Genomic DNA, 27,230 nt, shown 5'->3' with positions numbered 1-27,230 from the left:
AAGAGACTAGAGCCACAAGTTGAAAGAGGTTTCTGAATTATGCTTTAACTGTTTCTGTCCTCCCCTCAACTTCTACTTTTGACATGGAGTCCTCTCAATTTCAAAATATCTAGGTAGAAAAACGGACCATGTGCTGTGATGCTCAGCTGCCCTAGTCACAGCAAGGTCCTCTGGCCTGAGAAAAAGGACGACACCTGCACCTGAGAATTGACCTCAGATTTGGAGTTCTCAACACCTCACTGGCTCACGTCAGGAAAGAGACTTCCCTTTTATGCTCCTTGTTATTTATAGAATGTTCCCTTTCCTTATGTTTTAGGGGTGGATATATGAGATCAACTGTAAGTTTTAGGAAAATCCTTACAGTCTTAGTGTCAGGTATTCATCCTAACACATTCCTCTTGGAGGAGTTGCCAGATCCATCTCCTGAAAGCGCTCTCCAGTCGATGCCCAGAGGTGTTTCAGAAAACTCTGGGCTCATTAAACACCACTCCTCAAAATCTCATTCACTTTTCTCCCCAAAGCCTCATATGGATTTTCTCAACTTAAGATATAAATGGTGTTATGGACTGAATGTTTGTGTCCCCTCCAAAATTCATATGCTGAAACCCTAACCCCCAAGGTGATGGCATTAGGAGGTGGGGATAATTAGGTCATGAGGAGGGGGAGACTTCATGAATGGGATTAGTGTCCTTATAAGAAGAGAGCCTTTGGGCTTCCCTGGTGGCGCAGTGGTTGGGAGTCTGCCTGCTGATGCAGGGGACGCGGGTTCGTGCCCCGGTCCGGGAGGATCCCACGTGCCGCGGGGCGGCTGGGCCCGTGGGCCATGGCTGCTGAGCCTGCGCGTCCGGAGCCTGTGCTCCGTGATGGGAGAGGCCACAGCGGTGGGAGGCCCGCATACCGCAAAAAAAAAAAAAAAAAAAAGAAGAGAGCCTTCTTCTCTCTCTCCTCCCCGCCATATGAGGATACAAAGAGAAAACAACCATTTTCAAACCAAGAAGTGGGTTCTCACTAGACGAGACACCACCTGGATCTGCCAGCACCTTGAACTTGGAGATCCAGCCTCCAGAACTGCGAGAAATAAATGTTTGCGGTTTAAGCCACCCAGTTGATGGTAATTGTTATAGCAGCACAAACGGACTAAGACAAATGGAAAGACCCGAGAAGCAAACTTAACAAAAATTCCCAATGCACTTAAAACAGAATCCAGACACCATACTCTGGCCTAAAGATGCCAGGCAACATTGCTGCCAGCACTCCATCCCCAACTCACATCGGCCTCGTCTTTGCACATAACGCGCCAGAACAAAGATCGTCCTTGGGCCACCAAGCTCTTTCCTGCCTCTGTTGTTTCTATCTTGAACATTCTCTCCACATCCCCTTCCAGGTCTCAACAAAAGAGACCTGCTCTCTCAGGCTGCTCTGACAACCATTTCTAAAGCAGCTTCCTTGCCAACTCTGCCCAATCACTGTTTATCCCATGATCCAGTTTATTTCCTTCATAGCCTTCATCACTCCCCTAGATTACCTAGGTTATTTAGGTAGTTACTTGTTTATCATCTTTCTCCCCCTAGGAGCATGGAAGCTCTAAGGTAGGAGCTTGCTGTCTTGTTCACCATGGTATCTCGCTGATGCCTATTCAGTGCCAAGCACGAGCAGGTAGTCAGTAAATACCTGTTGAACCACTGCCTCATATAGCGACATTCAGTTTCTTTTCCCACAAACCATACGCCCAGTACTACAAACCACTAAGAGTTAGTTAGAGCAGAATTTCTCTTCTCCCATTTTTTCCTACCTCCACTTCTGAGGAAGGTCTGCAATGAGAGGGCTTCAGGGCTGGAAGCAAGAGGGAGGAGAATCGTGGGCTGCGGTTTTCTGAGGTTCATTCTCACTGTGACGATAGACTAGTAAGTGTCCACAGTCATACACACCGTGCGTGTTGTTGGGTTAGTGCCTAAAGCCCTTCTCCCGGGCTCTGTCAGCTCTGATTTCTCTAAACTCTCCCCAAAGCCCAAGGACTTGAAGGCTTGGACTCTGGAGACAGACAGACTCAATCTGAAGTTTGGCTGTGCCACGTCCCAGTCACGAGACCTTATACTCCTCAAGCTCCCACGTCGTCTATAAAGTGGGGATGACACAGTACCTACCTGTTAAGGTGGTTGTAGGACTCAGTGGGAAATTCGTTTGAGGACTTAAAGTGCATGGCACACAGCACCCCACCAACAGTCATTGTCCCAGCCCACCCCCCAGGAGTGACCCCTCTTCTCCACGGTTACTTTTCTCAACGCTCTTGAGTTTTAGTTCAGGGTGTTTGCAGAGTTCTGGAACATAGACAGCCAGCCAGCACACACCACCCTCAAATAATCAGGGTCAGTGTTCTGAACAGAAGGAAAGGACCTCCTCCCACCTTTGTGATTTCCGTACACCTCTCACCCGGCCTGCAACTGGGATGACTGTTACCAAGTGAGTGCATTGGGTGTTTCGTTGGACTCGGGTAAATGGGTTCCCTTCTGATCTCAGGCCAAGTGTGTAATGGTTTGTGGAATGCTAGCAAACAAAACAAACAAAACCTATCAAAGCAAGAGAAAGGAGGGAATCTTAGAATGTTTCTGTCCAATACCAATCTCAATGAGGGGTATGAAGAAACAGCTCTCCTTAATTACAAGGCGATAAGCACCGCTGCCTCTCTCTACTGCACTTGCAAAGCGGCTCTCTTCAAATAGCTCAGTGACAGCAAGGGGGTATAATAATATTTACAGGCTGAATTGTGTTTTAGACTTTAAATATTAACACGTAAAATCTTATCCACATGTAAAATCATAGCATGGTTTCTTCTATACCCTTGGTTTATTAATCACCTGCAGATTTATCTTGAATAAATAAAATCAACCTGGTGCCAATGGCGGGCATCCAAAGGAAACAGTTCTGCCGGCAGCTTGTCTCGGGCAAGCTAATTCCCTATCGCTTCGTGCCTCAGTTTCTCCACAATGAAAAATGGGGATCAGGAGATCTTAATGAACAATCATGGTTCAAACGAACAAAGGGACAATAACGGTGACAAATAATGAACAGAATAAAGCTAACCGAAACCAGGGCCTTTAGAAAGCCAGGGAGCAATTGCCACGCAGCATTATCTTGGAACAGGGGGAACAGGATGCTGCTGGCTGGGAGTGAGGGGACAGCCCTCCCTGCGGAGCTACCTTCACAAACTGCACGTCGCTGAGGATGTGGACTGAGTAGTCGGGTGTGTAGAGGTTGTTGCTGCTACTGCACAGCTGGGTGTTGCTTCCCCCAAAGTCGCTGCGCTCACGGCTCGGAGACTCGGAGCGGTTCAACCCGCTGCAGCGGGAAGGGGACCGGTTTACTGCAGAGGGTGAGAGAGAGGAGAGGGAGGAAAGGCAAGGAGGGAGGGGTGGGGAGGAAGGAGAGGGGAACAGAAAGAGGGAGAGAGAGAAAGGGGTGTCGTTTACCGAGGTCTCCCAGTATGTTTAGGTGATGGCAACACCGGGTGGTGGACTGGGCCCTCTCCCCTCCCATCAGAGCCCAGGAAAATGCCTGGCTGCTCCATTTATGAGGATCAAATGCCTAAGGCCTCGTGGCCCCACTCAGCTCAGGTTCCTGCTCCCCACAACCTCTAGAAGCGGGAAGCTGGGTGGGCCGCTGCCTTTCTCCGTTCTGGGGTATGTGCAGGAGATAAGGACCCTTCTATGAGTGTGGGTTGCTACCCCAGACCATGAGACCCTCTATTGGGGTGAGTTCTTTTATATAAACTCCATTCACAAACCTTCTTTTAGGAAGGCTGAGGCCTTAGGTTTGCCCTAAAAACCACCTGTCGCAGAACAGGTAAGCAGCCCTCACCATGGTGAGGGGATGACGCAGGCCCCAACACTGGCAGGGCCGGGGACAAGTGGAGGCCCATAAACCATGTGGATAGATATTTAAATCATGTCAATAAACTGTTAAAATATGTTCTATCCTTGTCTTTGACAAATATAACTTCTTAAAAACCTAGCAGGCCAGATAAGGCTCCTTAAGAGTTTTGTGCTGGAGAATGGGCTGTAGGGGGAGAACCAGCTCTGCCCTAGGGCTTTCTGGCCCCGTCTCCCAGAGCTGTTTGGGTGGGGAATTCCATACCTGAAACGTGGTCTAGAAGGAAGAACACAGCTCTGGGTGGTACATCCCTTTGGCTCTGTGAACTACTCACCCCACAGAGAGGCGTGGAGCTGAGGAGGGCCAAAGAGAGGCCCCCTAAAGGGTGGGTCTAGGGCAGGGCTCTTTCTAGGCTCAAAGGCCGGAGGCTGGAATAACCCTCCAGGCCTTCTGTCAAAGGCCTCTTAAATGTTCAGAGCCGGCTTCTTTTTCCATTTTCAAGAACCACTTCTTGGGAAAGTTCAATTAAGACCACATCACTTGGTTTCAAAATGGACTGTGTGAACTACCCTCCCAGGATCAACAGAAGAGAAGAGAGGTTCTTAAGGTGACCCTAGCATTATCTCCACCACAGAATAACCCTGAATGAGAGACCGCAAAGCCCCTCCCACCCCTCTGCTTCCCAACTGACGCCACTCTTCATTTCTTCCCAAAAAAGAGAAATGGGAGGCTGTCAGCCTCTCCTAACTAACACAGATTCAGTTCAGGTGCTCCAATGAAGAGTCTGATTCCTCAGAGATTCTGCTCCTTGGTTCTTTCAGGGAAGAACCTTGGGAATTTAATTCTGTCTCTTAAGATAATGCTGCCATCCATCAAAATGATTAGCATCTATTTGGAGTGACTTCTGAAGGTCTGTCGATGTGTTTAGCTGCCAGGCTGTTATTGTTGTCTGGCAAACCATGTAGTAGTGGAAAGACTAAAATGACCATAGGTTGAATCATTTTCTCATTAGAACCAGAATAATCACTGCCTTGATCAGATTATAGAATTAAGGGTTCCACCTCCAGTTTTCTCCTTCTCAGTGTCATTCACATACATGCTGTTACTTAAACCAGAAACCTGGGAGTCTCCCGTGACTCCCGCCAATCTGTCAGCCCCACATCAAGTCTCCACTTCCCCGACATAATAAACTCATCTGCCCCTACCTCTGTCTCCACTCAAGTCCCAGTTACCATCACCCTCGCCTGAACCACAGCCTGGCCTCCCCAGTTATAATCTCATAATCTGTTCTCACCTCAGCTGTCAAAAGCACATTTTAAAAACACAAATCAGCTTCCTGTTGAATCTCAATAAAATCCATACTCCTTGCTGTGACCCCTAAACCCCCTATGACTTGAGCCCTGCTTTCCTGTCTGATCTCATCTTGGGGCTCCCTCTCCTCGCCTGCTTGTTCTGCTCTAGCTTACTGGCCACCTTGGGGATCCTCAACCATGTAAGCATACCCACCTCAGCAGATGCCATTTCCCCTGCTCCCCCTCCCCCCATTTTAGCACCATTCCCACCCCTGCTCTCACTTCTCAGTCATTAGGTCTCAGCTGAAACACCGCCTTCTCTGAAGACCTGGTCTGGCCACCCTAAGAAGATTACCCCTATTTTCCTCTATCACTGTCGCCTGTTCATCTCTTTAAAGCACTTTTCACAAGTTTTACTTAATTACATGTTTGTATTTATTTGTAATGTCTACTCAGTTCAATGATAAATTCTATGAGGGCAAAGACCTTGTCTTTTCTGGTCATTGTTGTACATCTGGTAGCTAGCACAGTGCCTGGCCCAGAGTAGGCACTCAATAAAAATGTACGGAATGAACAAATCAGCACCTAAGAATCCCTGAAGGAGTTTGTATTTAGAATCTAAATTTTGTTTTAAAAAGGTTTCAGGGCTCTCAATCACCCTGGAATCAGAAGGCTTTCCCCCTGCAACCTAAGTCATTTTAGGGAAGCTGACTTCTTGAAGTGAGGGGTGGATAGAAGAACACTCCAGAAATGCACTGGAGTGTTAAATAGTGCGCAGTGAGACTCCAAGGGCACCAAGAAGCCTCAGGCCTTGGCCCATAACTTGAGGAAGAGGCCGCAGCGAGCATCAAGACCTTCTGTCTGTCTGTCTGTCTGTTTAATAAGAGCATGTGAAACGGGGGGTCCTGGAGTCAGGTCTCCTACTTATCCGCTGGGTGACACCAGAGTGACCAGGGGCCGAGAGGGACAGTGACGGTGCCACGGAGAACAGAGTGAAACACCAAGGTGACTGTAAACAGCAGTAACATTGGGCAGAGAAATACCCATTTCACGTCTGGTCCTGATCCCTTGAAAACAAACCGATGAGGTCTGGCTTGCCTAGGCCCACTGTGGCTGTTCTGAGGCGGTGACTGACTAAGTAAGTCGGTGGTGTTTCCTCAGGGCTGTTGGTTGTGGGAAAGGGGGGCAGGCACTCCTGCAGGAGTGCAGCTTCTTTGGTGTGAGCAGAGTCTGGAAATCACACCTTGATCTGGTGGGTTTTATCTTCAACTCAGTTTGGAACGAAGAGAGAGAGTGTGGGCAGGCGTTTGTGGTTTCATTTACCCTGAGGAATGACCACTGCTCCTTGATAATCCTCCACCTTGCCTGGTGGGACACGTGCTTCACATACCCCACATCTGCTGTTCTACATCCTCATCCCTTATGTCATAATTCAAGATAGGGTCAGGGAGGCTGATAGGGAACCACAACCCTATTGTATCTGCTTAACAACTTCTGCCTGAATCACTTCTACTCCCTGTTGGAAACAGAGGAAACAGCTTCATCCCTGATCTCCCCAAAGCTCTCATCTTCACTGGCACCCAGCACAAGCATGTCACCCTGCTGTCACTCACAAGGACCCACATGTCAAACACAAGCGACATCACTGTTGTGCTGGGAGGAAAAACATGTCTTTTTTAAAATAAAAACAATGCTATTGAAGCTTTATTCATAAAATCCCAAAGGATTCCCAACACCAGAAGATACAACTGTCTTACAAAGGTCGAGTATATAAAATCAATTTTTAAATGACAAAGGAATCCTCATTTCATGACAAAGAAAGTCCCAGCTCATCTGAATGTTGTGCAAGATCAATGTTTTTGTGTCCCAGAGCCTTACATTCCTCAACAGGTAGGATGCTGATGACTTGGCATTTTGGTAATTGTGCACATACACTCAAGAGGTTCCTGAGCAAGGGAAATGGAAATACTCTTAATAAAAAAAAAGAGAAGAAATCAGTAACAGACGAGTGTCCCAGCAGCATGGCAAACTACTTCAAGTTGTATAATTCCCCCTGGCATTTCCTAAGAGCACAGAGGCACAGCTTGGGGGAGTGAAGAGAGAAGGAGAATCCTAAGCACAGTGCAAAGAGGTCTAAGAGGCGACAGATGAGCATGAAACTGACCACAGGACCCCTCAACAGGGCCCAGGCCAAGCTTCCGACATATCCCTTGTCCACTTGTGCTCTTACATCATACCCTCAAGCTGGCCCTGGAGAGACTGGCAGGAGGGCAACCCTGGCGGAGGGCAGGGTTTCCTGCTCTAGACCCCCAAGTGCTGTGGAGAAGTGTGGAAGACCTCATTCCTGCAGACTTCACATGGTCAGTCTGCAAGAGATATCTGTCCTGGATGGCAAGTTGGAGTTACTGAGGTTGGGTGGAGAAGACACCGGGGTAAAATTGGGTCGGGGTGGGAGAAGGGGAGGAAGAGGATTTTAAACTGCAATTAGGACTGGATGGAATCTCCCCTCATTCTGCACTGCTGGGCAGGGGCCCTGAAAACCTATGCACAGTTCTGCTTTACTCATGACACCTGTGTCTGGAGAGTTTTCGCAACTCTATCCCAGGGGCAGGACCCACCACACAGAAGAACATCCCACTCCCCTTTTCAGTCTGGGGATTTGAGAGGAGGTAGGGCTCAGCAGCTGCTCGCTTACATCTTTCAAAGCATCAGTGAGGGATGCGGAGGAATAGCTCACTCTGGTCATTGTCACTGTGCCACGGGGCATCTGTGTTCTCTAAACTGGATGGGGGAATTTAATTACATAGGCTTACAGGATTACAAACTAGGATTATTAAAATTCATCATTCTGGGGTAATATTCAACATCAGACAACCAAATGCCAAAAGCTCTCTGTCAAAGCTACAATGTGAACCCTGCAAATCAGCCCAAGTTAGGAGTCCAGATGAACTCACTCACGTTACATGGAGCTTTAATGGTTCCCAAATGTTTACTATGCAAGAGCCGACCCAAAGGAATACTTCCACTTACCACATTTCACAAAGTAAAAAGATTATTTTTAGGTACTCCCTTTACATTCTGGGGAAAATCTAACCTCACTGATCTCAGACTACATTACAGATGGACAACTGGGCATTGTAAAAGGACCCTTGCTTGCGACCTCTCTCCTGCCTTTGTGCTTTTGTGGAAGGACTGTCATGGGGAACTTGGAATCATCTCCACCACTGGGAGAAGAAAAAAGGGATGAATCTGGGGAGATCTGCAGTGGGGCCGTGTACTCTCAGCAGTTTTGTTTTTAAATGAAAGCACCTGCAAATCTGGCTAATTACACCACACTCTGGAGGTAATCCACACACCACTCTGCTCTCCTTATTTCAAATAAGGCTCAAATAGAAGGAAACTGCCTATGGGTAATGGTGGCAATATTTGGTGTAGGGACCACCGGGCTCAACCCAGAGGGAGCACCTTAGTTCATTAGCACAGCTGTTTTCAAAATGCAAACAAGCCTCTAGAGGGCACAACACGCCCACGTTCAGAAGGGCAGCAAGGTCCCGGCCTAGAACAGGACCTCAGAGACTTGGACACCAGTCCGCATCCTTCTACCTTCTTACTACACCTTTGACAGTGACCCAACGGCTTAATTTCTCAGAGCTGCTTCCTTACGTATTGTTGCCCAGCAATAATTCCTAACTTCCAGGGTTTATCTAAGATGGGGGTAAGACATAATATACGTAAATTAATGTATCTGGATCATAAATCAAGTATGGGACCAGAGTGTGCCCAGAACTGCTTTCCATAAAAATCCAATGACTGAGGCTTCTTCTGCTGATATGGAACAGAAGCAAGAGCTACTGGGAAATACCAAATTATAGGTCCTGGGGATGTCACCCGGTCGCTAGGAAAGCTTGGCAGTTGGCTACAGAAAGAGGTGAGACAGAAGATGGTGGGAAGAAAAGAGCCGAAGGAGAAGCAGAACGTTCCCATCTCTCATTTTCTCCTGCTGTGCCCATCACTGCTTCACTCTGCAGAGTTAAACCAAGGGTGGGAATAAGCTGGCCTTGCCCTCCCCTGCTTCCTATTGGGTTGAACACACACAGTCATGGAAAAGTGGGGGGAAGGTTAAAAGAGCTCTCAGGAGCACATGGCACCAGCCAGAGTTGGATCGGAAGACTCAGTACCTCCTATAGGGGGACTGCACAGCAGAAATGAGTCACCTTAATTTTCATAATAAATACCGATGAACTAGAACTAACCTTCATAAGTAGGAAGTTATAATTAACTAGGTTGTCTGGTTAACTAAGGGTTAATTTTAAAAAAAATAACTCCTGCTCTCATGCTGTCATTCTTTTCTTTTTTTTAATGCTTTGATCCTTTTCGTTGAAAATCTTTTAAAAATGTCCATCTTTCCTTTCTGCTGAAGCTTCCTAGCACGTTCTTCATTCACCAAGATTCCTCACATTGGAAGGATCTTGAAGGTCCATGATGTGGTCATTTCTAATTTTATGGGCATGTGGGGGTGACCACTTAGCTGGGGAGGGTACCAGACTGGCATCTCCCATTGACAGTACTCCTGTAGTCATCATGAAGGCATGAGCTCTCACAAAGCAAGAAAAAAATTTATTTCTTGGTGGAAAACCTCCACTAAGTAAGAGAGAAAACTTTGGTGAAATTTGAGAAGGTGATTAAGTCGTCTCGTCCAGATAAACATGGGAACCAGATGGTTTTTGATGGAAAAATGTGATTTGTGAGAAAGTAGAGATCAACATAAGTAGTTCTGAAGTTGCAAATTTGGGGGTTTGAGGTCCCAGAACAGAGCCTTTTGAATGTTGAGGGTCTACTATACAGACAGTGAAACATAACTGGATTCCTGATGCCTGAGGCTACGGTGGGGCCTCAGAATCATCGCCAAAGCATTGGGATAAGGGAGACAGATGGAGAGGGTATGGGAAATTGAGCTGTGCTTTCACTTCAAGGTAACTTAAGAAACAAATTCTTAGTTTGGTCATTACTTGCTCCATGACCCTAAGAGATCAACATCTAGGGATGAAAACAATATAAACACTTAACTGATTGTTCAGATTTATTACATTCTACTCAATCCTTGAGTTACTGTGTGGCTCTGTGAGGAGCTACTTTACCTGATTAAAAAAAAAATCCAGTAACTTTTTTTTAATTAACAAGAGAGGTTAAGCCTGATGAAAAGTTGTTTTGAAAATTTTACATATAGCATCCTTTGTATGAGCAGAGCTAGAGGGAGTATGGTCACTACACAGTAACATTACTAGAAAGATAAGGAGGGGTTAGTGGGTTAGCTAAAGGCAGAGACCACATAGAAGAAAAGATGGAGGAAAAATAGGAATAAAGCATAGTCTTTCATTGTTTCTTCCTATTTTTCTTCTGCTGCACCCCTTATCCCTCCATTCTGCAGTCAGACAAATGATAAGGAAAAATTCACACCATTCCTCACCCCACCATTTCTCCATCTACGTACACAGATATATCCTTCGGGGCTAGGTTCACATGTGACACCATTGAACCAGCAATGCCTGGTCAGTGAGTACAAGTGAGTGTTAGCCGTGCAACGTGCTGTGCCTTGGTCCTGGGAGAGACTAGTTCGGAGTCTAGTGACTAGTCTGGGACTAGTCTAGTCTGGGACAGTGACAGAGACCAAAGGCCTCTTGCAAACCCCATGGATCTATGGAGATCGAGACCCCATGCATGTTTACCTGGGGAGCCTGCCAGAGAGTCCCCTCTGCTGAAGACGAAGGTACGAGACACAGAGATGGGCACTAAAGAGTCAAGGATTTGTGAGTTGCGTAAGGGAAGATAAACATAAAAGGAGAGAGACAAAGAGCAAAGCGTGTGAGACAGTCTGTTCCCGGATCTTCACAACATCACATTTCTCTGCCAAAGTGAATCTTGCCTCTGGAAACATGAAAATTGCATCCTCTCACAAAGTCACTCTCCAGAAAGAAGAAAATAAAATAGACTTTGCTGAAGGTCTTCCAAAAAGATGCACAATAATTTCTGAGGGGATCAGACCCGCCAATGACAAGAACAGGCGGTGCCCCAGCAGAGAGTGTGTGTGGGCAGTGTTCTGTCTGAGGCGCCTTTTGGAGCCAGCAAATGTGCTGGGAGCCCAGCACTGTATTCCCGCCAGGCTCTCCCAGCTGCCTCAGGTCTCCAGCTCACCTGTGGGAGGGGTGAAAGCAAGTGCATGCTCCTACTAGGGGCATCCTCGAGGAAGCTGTCTCCTGCCTCAGACTCCTAGGAGCTCCCTCTGTGGTCACAGTGCTGGGGGAGAAACTGTGCGTGGCTAGAGCCTTGGGACACAGGAAGGGCAGCATTTCTCGCAATCTTAATGTAAATCAACTTGATAAACTAAATCAGTCATTTCTTTGCAAGTACAAGTGCTCCAAACCACCTCTCTTCCTATCCCCTTTTCCTTCTCTTTCCCCACAGAGTCTGAAATGGTGCTGGCTATCGCTTGGGGCCTGGGTGGGGTGGAGTGTGTAGCAGTACTCCAGTCCCTTCCCGACCTTGACCCTGATCAAGTAGTGTTTCTGCATAGGAACCTGTTTTCATCTCTCTTATCTGGTCATTCCCAGAGTCTCTTCCAAGGAGCTAGATAAAGTCAGAGTGCAGGTGACAGCACACTGAAATAGGTGGCTTCCATAGTCTTAGCTGCTGAGCCCGATGACTTGCCTGAAATTATCTAATAGTACAAAGGAGTGGGGAGGGGAAAGCCTTATACCTACCTGATAATCATTTGCTTTGTCAAATAATCATATTCTTTGTCAAAGAATATTTTAACAGGCCCCTAGTGTCACGAGACACACTGGAATAAGAAACCCCATTGTCTCAAGAAGAATCCTAGCACTTCTGGGCCACAAATTACATGTATACCCAGCCAAGCAGATAGGAGACTTGTTCTCTCTCCAATTGCACACCACTGTGGGCATCTGTTCTGGTCACGCTGAGCTCAGGCCCCGTTCCTCCAGAGTGCCAGGCTCACCACGGTCCTCCTGGGTTCCCTGGCAATCAGAACCAAGACAAAGGAGATAGTGCTGACTGCGTTCCCTTTGCCCTGCACAGGAAAACCAGAGGGACTTACTTGTAACCTCGAGATCAACTGTGAGGCATTGGTCACAGGGCCAGTGTTCTGGCAAACTCATTGTCTCCTTTATTACCCTCAAGGCTGACAAAGCTCTAGGCTGGCATCAAGGACAGGGGTAGTTTGGTGGACTGAGACCCTACAAGAGTTTACTGCCTTGTGGCTCAGCTTAAGCTCTTCCTCAACCTACAGGTGAGGTCCTTGGCCAGTGAAAGATGCTGGGTGGCTGGACCTGGGCTGAGGGTGGACCTGGAACAAGGGGGGGCAGGGGGTGGGGTGGTGATCTTTGGAGTTCTTCACGCTTTGCTGTATTAGGTAAGGAGGGCTTGGCGGGGAGGATGGAAAATGTCTCCATACCCCTACAGGCTAATTTAATTTCGTTTTCCTTCTGAAGATTGATAAAGATGCTCAGAAGTGTGGGGAGGGAAAGAGAGGTTAATATTTCTTTTTAGTTAACCAGTTTTGAAGGAGAGATTAGTGTTGCAAATTTACTGTGTCTCACACATAAAATGGAAGGATTTTGATAGAAAGAACTAGAGACAGGAAGGAAGGAAAGGAGGAAACCAGATAACATCTTCTTACTACTTAAAAAACTTTTTTTTAAAAGAAAGAAAGTCATCTAAATCAGATGGGCTTGGGAGCTTTAGGTAGCTCTTTTCTTTTCCCCTAGAGTTCCCACATCTTTTGGTCTTATGGAAGAGCCAGAATAAGGCCAACATGTCTAGGTAACATTTCATATCCCAAGAGTTACTCTACCATGAGCAATCCCCAGTGTGATGGATGGTGGAAATCTCCTTTAGAGAACCAAGGTTTACCAGGTCCTTTAGACCATCCCTCTCCCATCTAGATTTCTTGTTCTAAGAACTGACACTTCCTTCATCAACCTTAATTGAGATTTGTTGGTTTATATAAGTATAATAATGTACGAGGATGTTTTATTTTACAGCTCTCCTTCAACTCATCTTGGACCACCCCTTGGGTGTGGGCAGCTACTTCAACTTCATTTCAGACATCTGCTGGGCTAGGATGTGAAGTTACACTGCAAATTGTTCCAATATTTCCACATAGAAATTACATTCTGGAACATGATGGATTTAAAATCTCTATTTCATTGTGCTGTGTGAACTAGTCAGGACACCGGAATGCATCTAGGTAAATCACCAACTTGCTGGGTGATTTGGAGCAAGTCATTTCTTTAGTTTCTCTGTGTTAAAATGGTATCTACTTTTCATGTGCCACGGATTGTGATATCAAGCTTTGGGTCCCTCTGATAAATCCCAGTAAAAAGCACTATGTAAAATCTTTCTTATGATGAGAAAAAACACCCCTTTGGCATTAAAATGGCCACCATAAACACTAAGAGCTGAAAGCAATGCAAAATTCAGACTGGTGAATCAAAGAGAAATCTAGAGAAATAATGCTTTCTGGATCACACTTATATCACAATAAATGCCATGCTCCCTAAGCACAAGTGCAATAACTTATGCAGGAAACAGAGAGAAGGTAGAGCACAGAAGGCACAGAAGACACCCGCCAGCAGCCCCGTGCCAGCCCCCACCAGCATGCACGGCCAGCTGCAGACACTTCTCCACCAGCTGAGATGTGGTAAATGAGGAAAGAGAAGCAGCTAAGCAACATACGCACCAGCCTGGGACTTACGTCCTAAGATCTTGCAGTCACTTCTCACTAACCGCCACAGACACAATAATAGCGTATTAGGGTTTGCAAGTAAAGGACAGTGGGTGAATTATCACAGCAGCGAAGGAAAGGCTGAACCTCCACCAGAGCACACAAACCACCTGCCTGCATTCCCTGGCAGGTGACAATAAATGGGGCCTCCCCTCACAACCTCCCTCCCCCGTCATTCGTCATTTGCACGTGAGCAGAGAAGCAGCAGAAAACATTCCAGACACGCAGAAACTAAGCCCCCTGTGGTCCGTGGGTACCTGGCAGAAAGCAGTGTTCCTGGCAGAGCATACAAAGAGGCTGCCAGCATTTGTGTTAGCCCTAGCCCAGGCTGAGAGTGCTCGGTCCAGGTCCCCAGAGTGGGCTGAGGCAGGACCACAGCAGGGAGGATGAGGGAGGGGTTTGAGAGATACATACGAAGGACAGAGGATCCAGCCAGACTTCCAACCTTCCGCACATCGTTATCTAAGGACAGAAGGATGCAGTGTGTTTCAGAGGCAATTCAGAAAACACACCTTCTTAAAGGAATTCTCCCTCTTCCACCCCACCCACAGCACCAATCAACCCTGTAAAAACAGGGCAATCAGGTGGAAGTGTAAAAAGTAAAATAAACTTGTCTTTTCATATTGAAAATTACCACTATCCATCCCTAACACTGGGTAATGTTACAGTCTACCATGTACTTCCACATCTAAAGCCTGGGAAGGTAAAAGGCTTGTTCAGGGTCCGTAACGGGAGTCACAACTTGAACCCAGATGCATTTTCTCCACTGTCCCACTGCTTCCCCAATAAGCTATGGCTTGGAAACTGGAATACCTGAGCAAGCAGTGGTCATGATGGCTGGGACACCATAGTAGGTAAAGGCTCCGTTCTCAAAGCGAAGGCCTTCCTTACCAACCTCCACCTCCACTTTACCCTGGAGAAAGAAGGAAGTGTACTAAGGGTGTGGACAGCACTTCCAGATCTACTAGTGATTACGACCCTAAGCACTTCTGCTTGGATAGTAAGTGGACTTAAAATCTTATCACAGGGAAATGTGAATTCTGTCTGGATACGTTTCAGAAACAGCAACTCCAACTTCAGAAGGCCTTGGCAGTAAATGACTTGCTTAGCTCATAAAGCAGCATCCCGTCATGTACATCCAAGCTTTCCCTGCAGACTGTAATGGCTCTTCCATGATGCGGGTCCAGGCACCAGCTAGCCCAGAACCCTGTAAACTGCCCCACAGGTGTAGTCTGAGACTAAACCATCTCTAAGTCTGGCTGAGATAAAGCCTGATTTTGTGAGAAGCTTGTGCATATAGTGTGCGTCTATGGGCCTGAAATCCACTGCATGGATCCGCCCACACCCTATGAAGCCTGTACTATTTTTATCCCCAGTTTATAGATGAATCATTTCTGAGGCTCAGAGAGGTTAAATAGCTCGGTCACGGTTAGTTAGACTTTAAAGCTAGATCTTTCCAATTTCTGAACCTACATTCTTGCCACTACATTTTACGCCTCCAAGATTTATTTGAAAATGGTTAAGTTTATATTAGGCATAAGACTCTATGTGTTCCTTGTGTTATATAAACGATGTAACAGGACACTTCTCCATTTCCAACAGTAAAGAATGCAACTCCATTTCTGGAGAAGAGAGGGCATTTTATTGAGGCTATCTGGAAGGATGGGTGTGAGGCACACTACCGAGTCCGAGCAGACAGGCTGCAGGGGAACTGTAACAGAGAGGCCCTTTCTAAGTCAACGTGAGTTTAATGAAGATTTTAAGACGATCACTGTATTTAGGGTTCACCAGATTCTGTTGGAAAGAGACAGGGAATAGGGACGGAGTTAATGGTGGAGCCAGGCCAGGACACCAGCACTACCTAGTGCTGGAACCATGCCTGACACTTACTTACAGGCCTTTCCAGGCACCCGGGGCAAAGGGTGACTCTACTCCTGTGAGTACCGGGAAGATGCTGCCCCTCTTTCATTTGCTCGTTTATTCCCTTCCCAGTCTTCTGAAGGAGGAGAAGATTAAGGGACTGCAAAGGCTGAAGTGTGGTAGAGAGAGCGGATGTGTTCTGTATGCTTTCAGAGAGCAGAGCAAGGACCAGTGGGTGGAAATCAGAGATGGTGAGATTTCAGCTCAACAGAGAGAAGGGCCTGAAACAAGAAGTGCCTGAAGTTTGGGAGGCAGTGCACAGTTGCATTCCCGGGCATGGCCAAGCAGAGACAAGGAGGCGTTAGCGATTCTGTAGGGCAGCAGGTTTGGAAATTCAGCGGCAGAACCCCTCTGCTGGGAGGTACCCACTGCATCCCACCACAAACATCGCTGATGTCAGATTAAATGCCATCAAGATCCCACCACTCCAGGACGCCAGCCAGTCACACCTGTCCCCTCTGAGCGTCGCGGACAAACACCCACACCAACTGGCCTTGCTCCCAGGGCAGCCAGCCGAGCCTTGGAACCTGGCACAGAGGAGGCATGGCCGTTCCTCTCCAGTCTAGAGAGGTCCTGTCTTGCCCTTGGGGGGTCCGTGGCTTTCCCACTCACCTGCAGAAGTAGCACAAAGTAGTCCACAGGGCGGTTGCGCTGGTACAGGTAGTGTTCCGGGGCCTTCTTGTTCTTCTCATCACACTTCAGCTCCTGGATCACGTTGGGATGTTTCAGGAGCCGCAGCAGGATCTTCTCCGAGAGGTACAGAGACTTAAACGGCTCCACTTCTAGGGGAGACCGGGAGGCAGGAGGAATTGGCAGCTGGGAGGAGTCAGGATGGGCACAGCCAGGGCCATTCATGCTCTCGGGCACCAAGCTAGCAGGATTCCTGCAGTTCCCTTGGGTGGGTGGGGGTCTTAAGCCCACGTATGTGTCTCAGGCCCTCTGGGGATGTGTGTCCCTGCACTGGCACCTCAGCAGAAACAGGTCACCATTTTGGCAATGTCAGTTTTGTTATTGTTTTTCTCCTTGACTTTATTTAAAGCTGCACATAAACTTAAAAAAGAAGAAAATCCTGCCATTTGTGACAACATGGAGGAACCTGGAGGATGTTATGCTAAGGGACATAAGCCAGGCACAGGCACAAATACTACTCGATACCATTTATATGATGAATCGAAAATAGTAAAATTCATAGAAGCAGAGAGAATGGGCTGGGGGAAGGAGGGAATGGGGAGGTATTAGTCAAAGGGTACAGAGTTCTGGCTATGCCAGATGAATAAATCCTAGAGATCTACTGCTCAGCCTAGAGAGCCTAAGAGCAATACTATCCTGTATACTTAAAAATTTGCTAAGGGCTTCCCTGGTGGCGCAGTGGTTGAGAGTCCGCCTGCCGATGCGGGGGACGCGGGTTCGTGCCCCGGTCCGGGAAGATCCCACATGCTGCGGAGCGGCTGGGCCCGTGAGCCATGGCCGCTGGGCCTGCGCGTCCGGAGCTTGTGCTCCGCAACGGGAGAGGCCACAACAGTGAGAGGCCCGCCTACCAAAAGGAAAAGATTAAAAAAAAAAATTTGCTAAGACAGTAGATCTTTTTTTTTTTTTTTTTTTTTTTTTTTAATGCGGTATGCGGGCCTCTCACTGTTGTGGCCTCTCCCGTTGCGGAGCACAGGCTCTGGATGTGCAGGCTCAGCGGCCATGGCTCACGGGCCCAGCCGCTCCGCAGCATGTGGGATCTTCCCGGACCAGGGCACAAGCCCGTGTCCCCTGCATCGGCAGGCGGACTCTCAACCACTGCGCCACCAGGGAAGCCCGGACAGTAGGTCTTATGTTAACACACACATGCAAAAATAATAATAACAAATAAAGAGGGTGGGAGGAAACTCTTGGAAGTGATGGATATGTTTATGGCATAGATTACGATGATGGTTTCCTGGTGTATGCTTATCTCCAAGCTCATCAAGTTGTATACATTAAATAGGTACCGTTTTTTTGTATATCAATTATACCTCAATAAAGTTGTTCAAAAAGCAACAAAAGGGACTGCCCTGGTGGCACAGTGGCTAAGAATCCTCCTGCCAATGCAGGGGACACGGGCTCGAGCCCTGGTCCGGGAAGATACCACATGCCGTGAGCAACTAAGCCTGTGCGCCACAACTACTGAGCCTGTGCTCTAGAGCCCGTGTGTGACAACTACTGAGCCCACATGCCGCAACTACTGAGTTGGACGTGGATAAGTAAGCCATGTAAACATGGCTAAAAAAGTTTTAATGCTGCAATCAAATGAAATACAGAGAATTTAATCTGACTTATTTGTATGACGTGTATCTGTTGAATGAAATGAAATTTCAAGTTAACAGGAACAGTTAATTATTTAAGTGGGAAGTTCTCAATAATGAGAAGCATCACTGTATCATATTTACATATTAATAGATATTATTATTTATATTGTTATGTTATACTACACTATTATGGTATATCATTATATTAACAGATACATGTTTTGTTCTAGGAAATCAGACAGCCAGTAATTAAAAGAAATCTGTATTGAGAACTAGATAACATGTTGAAAACCCTAAAGAAGCTCCAATTTCTTTATGTATTTGTTTATTTATTTATTTATTTTCTTTATGACCTGAACTTTTCAAAAATTTTTATTGGAGTATATTGATTTACAATGTTGTGTTAGTTTCTGCAGTACAGCAAAGCAAATCTGTTATACATATACATATATCTACCCTGTTTTGGATTCTTTTCCCATATAGGCCATTACAGAGTATTGAGTAGAGTTCCCTGTGCTATTCAGTAGGTCCTTATTAGTTATCTATTTCATATATAGTAGTGTGTATGTGTCAATCCCAATCTTCCAGTTTATCCCTCCCCACTCTTACCTCTTGGTAATCATAAGTTTATTTTCTATATCTGTAACTCTCTTAGAAGCTCCAATTTAAAATTTTCTACTTTTTAGTAACTGGAACAGTACTAGCACTCATTATATACTCAATAAATACATGTTAGATTAATTACATATTGAACTTAGTAATGTATGTGATCATTTTAGGTCAGCACATTAATTAGGCATGGATGAGGTTAGACGGTTCAAAGACAAACTTTACTTTCTTCACAAGAAGAAGTTTATCTTTGGATCCTCTCTTTTTTTTTCTTTCTAAAGATTCCAGTATTCACAATCCACATCTGTATTTGAAGAACTCGTAGCTCACAGGCCTACATGGCCCCTGGAGGGTCTGGGCCCCAGGACCTTTGTGGTTGCACAGGACATCGCCTGTCCCTCCCTGATGAAACCTCTGGGGCCCACCACCTCCCGCCTTGAAGCAGGTGGAGGAAGGGAAAGTGCAGCGGTGAATTCCTCAGCCCTTTTTTCGAGTAGAAGAGAGAAAAGCAGAGTAGCATTATGCTCACTTCCCCACCTAGAAGATCAGGCCTGAGGCTGAAAATGACAGTATGTGGAGTCCTGTCGCCCCACCTAAGATGACCTCCTCTCCTGGAACAGTGGTTCTCAGTCCCAGAATTGGAATTAGGTCGTAAGGTATTAAAAGTGATTGGTGCCTGGGTCCCACCCTCCAGAGCTGCCTTGCCTGCCTGCGGTGGAGATGCGGGCGGGCAGAGTCATCATACCTGTGGCCATGAAGCGGTGCGTGGCCAGCAGAAGCTGTGGAGAGATCTTCACCCTCATCTCCGAGTCAGAAAGCTTAAACAAGGAGAAGTCGTGCCGCTTCCTCTCCCTGTGTGGGACCCTCTGCTTTTTCCGATTGTCGGCTGTCGGGACAAGGGACACATTGCAGCTATCTCAGAATCGCTAATGGTTTTTGGAGGTTTCACCATAACCACCTGAGACAGATAGTTCCTTTGGGACCACAGGGATTTCTGGAAAGTGTCAACAGTAGGTGACATCGCAACATCTCTTTCCCAGAGACTGGAAGGATGTGGATAAGGGATAGAAGGTGGGAGCTGCTGCCATGTCTCAGTGTTACTTGCACTGAAGTGGTGAACAGTGGAAAAGGGGAAGGCCAGCCTGGGGCTCCCAAGTTCAGGCTTCTAGGGCTGGCCTCCCTGTTTACGAGCTGTGCAAGCTCTCTAAGCATCAGAGTGTTCGTGTGTTTTAATCTATACAATAAGGTTAGTGATTAATCATAATTTTTCTGCTCATCTCAGGAGTCTCTTATTATGAGACTCCAATCTGAACCTATCTGTGAAATGCTTACAAAAAGGCGTTCAAACGCGAGGAACTTGCACTCATAGCCTCGAGGACTTTGGCAGGGCCCAGGGGGTTTCTGCCTCTGCCTTTCTCCTGTCCCCAGAGCTGAGCTCACCTGGTCTCTTCCTGCTGATTTAAACCACACTCTGAGTGGTACTTGAGGCATGCCACCCAAGGGAGGAGGGCAGTCACCCCCCTCCCCACTGACAATTCTCTTGCTTCAACCCTGGCCCCTCCACGGGGAGAGAACTAGGGGAAATAAAGGAAAGAAGGAAAAAAAATGGAAATAGCTCTGTAATCCATAAAGGTGTGGCCTCTGGGTGGCGGCCTCAGGCAGGACTATTGTGATTACTAATTGAGAAAATCTCTGCTTTTTCCAGTTTAATTTTTTCTTCCTGCTTTTTAAAAGCTTGTCTTAAAAAACATGTTTAGGGGGTAAGGGGAATGTTTTCTTTGGTCATGTCTCTTTTGCTTTCCCTTAGTATTGAGTAAAATTTTGAAACTTTAGTCTATCTTAACCTGTGCTAAGGGGAGCAAAGAAACAGATTTGGGTTTTCTCCAAAGTTGGCCTAGAGAAAAACAGGGCTGCAGGGAACTTTCAGTGCAGGCTGAGAGGACACAGTGGAAATGAAAGGGAATGAACTCCAGGGACAGGGTTTCCTTTGGACTCTCCCCCTCCCTTTGGAGCTCACCCCACCACACAATTGGGGCTCCCTTCTGGAGGGAGAAAGTGCCTTCCACCGCACTGCTCTCTTGTGGGCCTGCCTTGGACTCTGGGCCCTGGCTTTAACACTCCTTGTGTCTGGCTGCCACAGTGGTGAGATCCAGGCCCAGCTGCCCTGGGGGGTCAGGGTCCAGGGAGAAGCAACACTGTATTCCTGGCTCCTTGGCCTTCTCAAAGCTCTTAAGGATTCATGCCAGAGTGGGAAAACCCTCTCCTTTAGAGAGAGGACGGTTAGGCAAGACAGCAGCAAATATATGTATCAGACCACTCCTTTTGTGTGACTAGTGAGTAACGTTCCGATTTGCATGACACCTTTGTCTAAATATCCCCTCTCCCTCCTCCATCAGAATGCCACCGAACAGTTCATCATTGGAGAATCAGTCTTCTGATCTCCCTCTTCATTCCTTCAACTTTATTAGTGTGCATTCGGAGTATTAGGTGGTTCAAACAAAGGCCCTCGGAAGAGCTTACTCATTTAGACCCCTGTCACTACTATCAGCCACTAACACTTTAGTGTGAATGTTTTCACCACTATATCTATTGAGACACTTGGGAATTCTAAATCATGAGCCATGGGCAGAGGTGGAGAAGGGAGAAAGGAATGGGGGAGGGAGAAATTAACCCCTAACTCAAGAAGATGAGCCCCCTCAGGGCTCCACAGCAATAGCAGACACTGGGACACTCCTGCTATGTTTCGTTAAGGCCTGACCCACCTTTTAGGTCTCACCCCAAAGTGAAGCACTCTCTCTGTACCACTCACTGCCTTAAGAGTCTCAAAACCTTTTCTACAGGGAGCTAGTCTCTGAACAGCTGCCTCTAGCAAACTAAGGATAGGGGTCCGGAATGGGTTATCTGAGGGGAGGAAAAGGGACTGCTGTCCCAGGTGATGAAATTCATTCCGGAGGAGGAAACACTTCCTGGCCTAGGGGCTCCCATGGATTTAGATAACACTCCCATCCCTGAGGAAAGCAGGCCTTTGTAATGTTTGCAAGCAAAGCTGTGATAAGGCTCAGTAACCGAAAGCAGTCACTATCTGCAAGAAGGAGTCCGTGTTGTTCCTGAGGGGGAGTGGGGAGGGGGGGCCAGGAGGCCAGAAAGGAGGGAGCAGGGACCAGAGCCAGGGGTGGGAAGGGGGGAGAGGGAGAAACCAGGCGGCAGGGCTGAAAACGCACAGGGGACAAGAGCAACTAAAAGGGCGACTTCAGGTTTAGCTTAGGTTGTGGTGGGCAGTCTCGTGAGTCTCTACGGCTCACGGATGTTTTGAATGAGTGGATCCTGAGTAGAACCCCAGGGGGTGCTGGGGTCTGTGTCTAGGTGGACGAAGAGACAAACCAGGAACAGCACAGGGGACAGAAACAAGGGCAGAGGGGTCATCCGAGGTGCACTTTATTTCCTTTGGTTCCTTTTCCATCCAAAGGCCAGGAGGTCTCCTTTTCATAGTCTTGGCTGTGTTCCTGAAGGTTCCCTCTGGATAAACATTTAGCTAGCACACTCTCAGTGACTCAGGGATGGTTCAAGTCAGGGCATCTTGCCGTGCCGGCTCCTGGCAGGAGGGGGCTGACACACAGCAATGCCTGAGGCTTGTCCTGACCCCCTTTTACACTGTTCACCAAACTAAGCCAGCTCTGAGAATCTCAGAGAAAAATATGATGGCCTTGGACAAGAGCCAAGGCTGTGCACTTACTGTAGAGGTCAGTTTCATCCAGGATCTCCGACTTGATGATCTCCTCTATGATGTCCTCCAGTGTGACAATGCCCATCACCTCATAGAAGGGGTCCCCTTCTCCCTCATTATTCACCCGCTGGACAATGGCCAGGTGAGACTTTCCTAGAGATGAAGGAAGTCACAGTTAAGCATCTGGGACATTTTCAGAGAACTTTCCTTGTGAGAAAATTATACTAAGTTTACCTCTGACCAGTCTTGGGACTCAACCCATCCCAGGACCTCTTTAAAATATGAAGTTTGTGTACAAGTTCTTATAAATGCAAACTTTATACTTTTACATCACCGTCTCTTCTTAAGAAAGTTACCTAATATACACAATGTCATTTAAGTGTTTTTTTCTGTAACTTTCTTATGTTAGCAAGTATATCTAAGCTGAAGGATAATGAATAATCTAATTGAGAGAACAAGAATTTGGCGTCAGAAGAATTAGGTTAGAAGACTTTTTCCTCCAGAAAACTTCCCTGCCCCCCCCCCCCACTATCCCAGTGACTATCTGTGCAACTGATCCTGGATAAATCATTAAACCTGTACTGAGCCTCAATCTTCTCATCTAGAATTAGGGGAATAATACCAGTATGGTGATTTTCAAACACGGCCCCCAAATTCTTTGATATGCCTTCTACTGAGAGGTGTGGTCTAATCCCTTCCCTTGAGTCTGGGCAGGCTTGTGACTGCTTCAACCAATAGAGAACAGGGAAGTGTTGGCTATGAGGCTTCTGAGGCTGCGTCATAAAAGGCATGTATCATCTGCTGTAGAAACACTCTAAGAAGTCTGACAACTATCGTGAGGCCACCATGGTGCAGAGGTCACACGTAGGTGCTAAGGTGACAGTCCCAGCTGAGCCTGGCCTTTCCGCCATCCCACCAAAGCGCCGGACAGGTTAGAGAAGAAGCCATCTTGGCAGTGGATCCAGACCCACCGCTGGTGTCCTCCCCAGCCATCCAAGATGTCTCCAGCTAGGGGCACAGTCACAGAGAAGCAGAGATAAGCAACTCCCACTGTACCTTGTCTGAATTCCTGACTCAGGAATCTGTGAGCATAATAAAATGATTGTTGTTTTATGCTTCCAAGTTTTGGGGTGGCTTGTTAGCAGCAGTGGTAACTAGGACAACCAATATCCATAAGGTAATTGTGGAGCTCAAATGACTTGGTGGATGTGTGAAAACGCTGTGTAAACTATGATGTGTCATAGGCAGTTAGTTAACTGACTGCCCAACCACTGAATAATAGTTAACATTTATTGAGCTCTAACTACGAGCCAGGTACTATTCGGAGCACTTTACATGTATTAGTTCATTTAATCCTCTTAACAACCCCTGAGACAAGTACCATTATTATCCCTATTTTACAAGGGAAAGAACTGAGGCACAGATTGGTTAAGTAATAAGCCTAAAGTTACACAGCCTGTAAGTGGCAGAGCTGGATTGTGAACCCAGGTAACCGGGTTCGGTCCTAACCTAGCGACTGAGTCCTACCTAACAGTCCTGCTTCACCTTGATTTGTTTTCATTTGCTGATAGATGCATTTCCTGGATCTGTTTCTAAAATGTCAATCTGGGTGGTTCTTTTCCTTGGCTAAGAGAACATCTCTTTAAATTAGGAGAATATCTAGGGTACTGACTCAGATGTTATTCTTGCCAAAAAAAAAAAAAAGGAAGTTCATGCCTTATCATTACTACCCTTTATAAACTTTTGCTTGGCCATTGCTAAAAATATCAGATAAGAGGAGTAGTCAGTTTGCCAGAGGCATAATTAACCATTAACATTTAAACAAATGAATTTCTGTATCAAATACCTCAAATCACAAGATAGCTACTTAGTGGGATTTTTAATAATGGGAAAGATGGTATCCATATCACTCAAGAATGGTCTCTAATTTCCTCTCTACCTTCAACCCATCTTACTCCCAAACTGATCTGATCAGGCCACTGCCCTGCTCAAACACCCGCCAAGGCTCCCTAGTGTGCACAAAATCAAATCTAGGCTCCTTAGTTCGCTATTATCAAGACTGTAAAATGTAGCTCTTCCCCGTCTTTCTGACTGTGTGCCTGCTGCATCCTCTAATCATCCTGGACTCCAGGTGCACCAGGTTACCTCCAGCTCCTCAACTTCCTCCACGTCCACTCTCCAAGTCCTCACGCACACTGCTTCCTTCTCCTACTCTGTCTCCACTGACCCTTTGAGTTCCAGCTCAGGTGCCAGCTCCTCAAGAAAGCTCTCCCAGATTTGCCCCATTTTGTATCTGAATCAACCTCTCCTTGCCTGTGTTTCTAAGCCCTTGATAACTCCATTAGGGCATTGATCACAATTTGCCGCTTCTCGTATCTTGCAATGTGTGTGGCCTCTACTGGACCACGTTTCCTCCTCAGATCATAAGCTTCTTCAGGACAAAGGCTCATACACTGAGACAGGGTTCTCTCCATATAAAAGGCAGCCACTAAGTGCCTGAGGAACTGAAGTAAGACTGAATAAAAATCCATAGTTGATGTAATAGATGGTATTAAACCCAGACACTAAAACCTTTTTTAAAAATAAAATACAGGGGCTTCCCTGGTGGCACAGCGGTCGAGAGTCCGTCTGCCGATGCAGGGGACACGGGTTCGTGCCCTGGTCCGGGAAAATCCCACATGCCGCAGAGCAGCTGGGCCCGTGAGCCATGGCCGCTGAGCCTGCGCGTCCGGAGCCTGTGCTACGCAATGGGAGAGGCCACAAGAGTGAGAGGCCCGCGTACCGCAAAAAAAAACAAAAAACAAAAAACAAAAAAAACCCCAATGTGTTTAAATAAACATTTAAAATGCATCAGTGGTTCTAAAATTATCCTTTGAAACAACTACATCCTGCCCAATTGGACTGAAGTGTTTTGTAGCTTAAATTAGATTATGTTAACTGTTAGTATGTGCTCAATTCAAAGTTGTTTTTTTAACACCTGTTCTTAAACTTCTGGCACCTGTTCTCACTTTTCTGCTAACATGTGCTAGAGATGACAAAACAAATGACTACCATAACGGAAAAAACTGGAAAAGTGATTTCTTAAAATTATTTTCTTTTTTTTATTGGGGTATCGTTGTTTTACAATGTTGTGTTAGTTTCTACTGTACAGCAAAGTGGAGTTCCCTGTGCTGTACAGCATGTTCTCATTAGCTACCTATTTTATACATATTAGTGTATATACGTCAATCCCAATCTCCCAATTCATCCAAAATTATTTTCTATAATTGGATAATTTTTATGTGGAGCCCAGAATATATATAATATAGCCATACTTCCTGCCACTAAGAGATTAGTTCATATAATGGGATTAAATAAATTAACATCTTATGTTGTTTCACAAAGAGTGCCATAACTTCCATGTGAAAATCCACCATTTGTGTACACCTTATAAGGTCAATTTGAGGACAAGCTATGTGATCACCAGGCAGTAGAGATTTTAAGTCCTAATTGTAATATTCAAGACAATGTACTTATGTAATCTATTTAGAAACATTTTAAATTCACAATCAGCCTTTATGATTCCCTCAAATGCCTGTAGAGATCTACAAACAAATGAAGGAAGTCATTGTTTCTTGGGGACAGACTGGAACAGGAATCAGCAATCACATAACCCTGTTCTGAGCTGACACCAGGACAAGCTGACACCGGGACAAGAAAACCAGCTGTTCCCATGACACACATACCCGAGGTCCTTCCCTCAAAAAGTCTGGCCTTTAAGAGACCTACCTCCTGGTACTCCTTCTCTTCCTGGGCCCCAGAAGTGTTGGGGAGCTGTGGGCCTGGGGCATAATAGGTTCACGGCTTTATCAGAGATCTTATCAACCCTGAGGGATAACTCACAAGTATTTAAAACTGGGGCAGCCGGGGCTCAAATTTCCCAAGTGTTTTCACCTTTTTCTGGGCAAAAGCTGGTTTCTAATATGCATTATTTCTCCTCCCACAGATGAGTGTTGTGTTTACTTCCTAATGGCATACTTGAGGGAGTGGCTTAAATCTTGGCTAATCCCCTCTTCTGCCCTTCTATGAGGTTCTGTGAATGGGAACTGTGGCCTTTTCTGCTGAGCTGTCCCTCTACAGACCAGCAGAATTTTTCAAGTTCCTTCTCACGACTACTAGTCTATTGATTTCAGTTTCCTTCCAACTTACTAGAAAAGTGGGATGTCTGTGAAATAATTTAGGCTGACAATGATGATCATTAACATTTATATAGAACTTAACAATTTGTTAAGAGGTTCCACACAGGGTACAGGAGAATCATGGAGATTGTGAGCAGATGTTCCTGAGAATTGTGAGAAGCCCTCATTTTGTGAATTAGAAATGTTTGGCCAGGTCCCCAGCTTTCTCCAGAATCTATTGAGAGACAATAAGAACTGATGTCTTATGCATGTTTCTTAGGTAGGTCCGGTTCCAAGTGATCACTGATGATATATCAGTGAGTATGACGTAGGAGGAACAGTAAAGGAGACTGAGAAGGAGTTCCAGAAGGTAATGAAGTCTCATATTTCCCTCCTTCCAATTTTGGGTGTATAGTTCTTAATTTCCATGCCCTCATTGTATCCTGGATGACTGCACTAATATCCTAACCAGTCCTCCTTTCGTTTTTTTTTTCTTTTCTAAGGCATACTATCCACTAAAACCAGATTGACTGCTCCCAAACATTGCACTCATGAAGTTATTCCCCATCTCAATAACATGGACCA

The 27,230-nt window shown here is 46.3% G+C and overlaps 1 protein-coding gene across 4 annotated transcripts in view; it reads right to left on the bottom strand.

Moving 5' to 3' along the window:
• CNNM1 (cyclin and CBS domain divalent metal cation transport mediator 1) overlaps positions 1–27,230 on the bottom strand; it is a 49,337-nt gene that overhangs the window by 8,791 nt on the left and 13,316 nt on the right. For 3 of the 4 annotated variants that reach the window (XM_060126281.1, XM_060126280.1, XM_060126282.1), the window contains exons 2-7: positions 22,498–22,641; positions 19,510–19,650; positions 16,495–16,664; positions 14,776–14,875; positions 14,377–14,424; positions 3,198–3,361 (exon numbers count right to left, since the gene is read on the bottom strand). In XM_060126281.1, coding sequence (XP_059982264.1) covers positions 3,198–3,361; positions 14,377–14,424; positions 14,776–14,875; positions 16,495–16,664; positions 19,510–19,650; positions 22,498–22,641 — 767 coding nt within the window. The remainder of the gene's footprint in view (positions 1–3,197; positions 3,362–14,376; positions 14,425–14,775; positions 14,876–16,494; positions 16,665–19,509; positions 19,651–22,497; positions 22,642–27,230) is intronic. The other variant, XM_060126283.1, reaches the window with a different exon arrangement.

Source organism: Lagenorhynchus albirostris, chromosome 16, assembly GCF_949774975.1.
Source record: "Lagenorhynchus albirostris chromosome 16, mLagAlb1.1, whole genome shotgun sequence".
Taxonomy (NCBI): domain Eukaryota; kingdom Metazoa; phylum Chordata; class Mammalia; order Artiodactyla; family Delphinidae; genus Lagenorhynchus; species Lagenorhynchus albirostris.
This window is presented reverse-complemented; position numbering and strand designations above follow the sequence as displayed.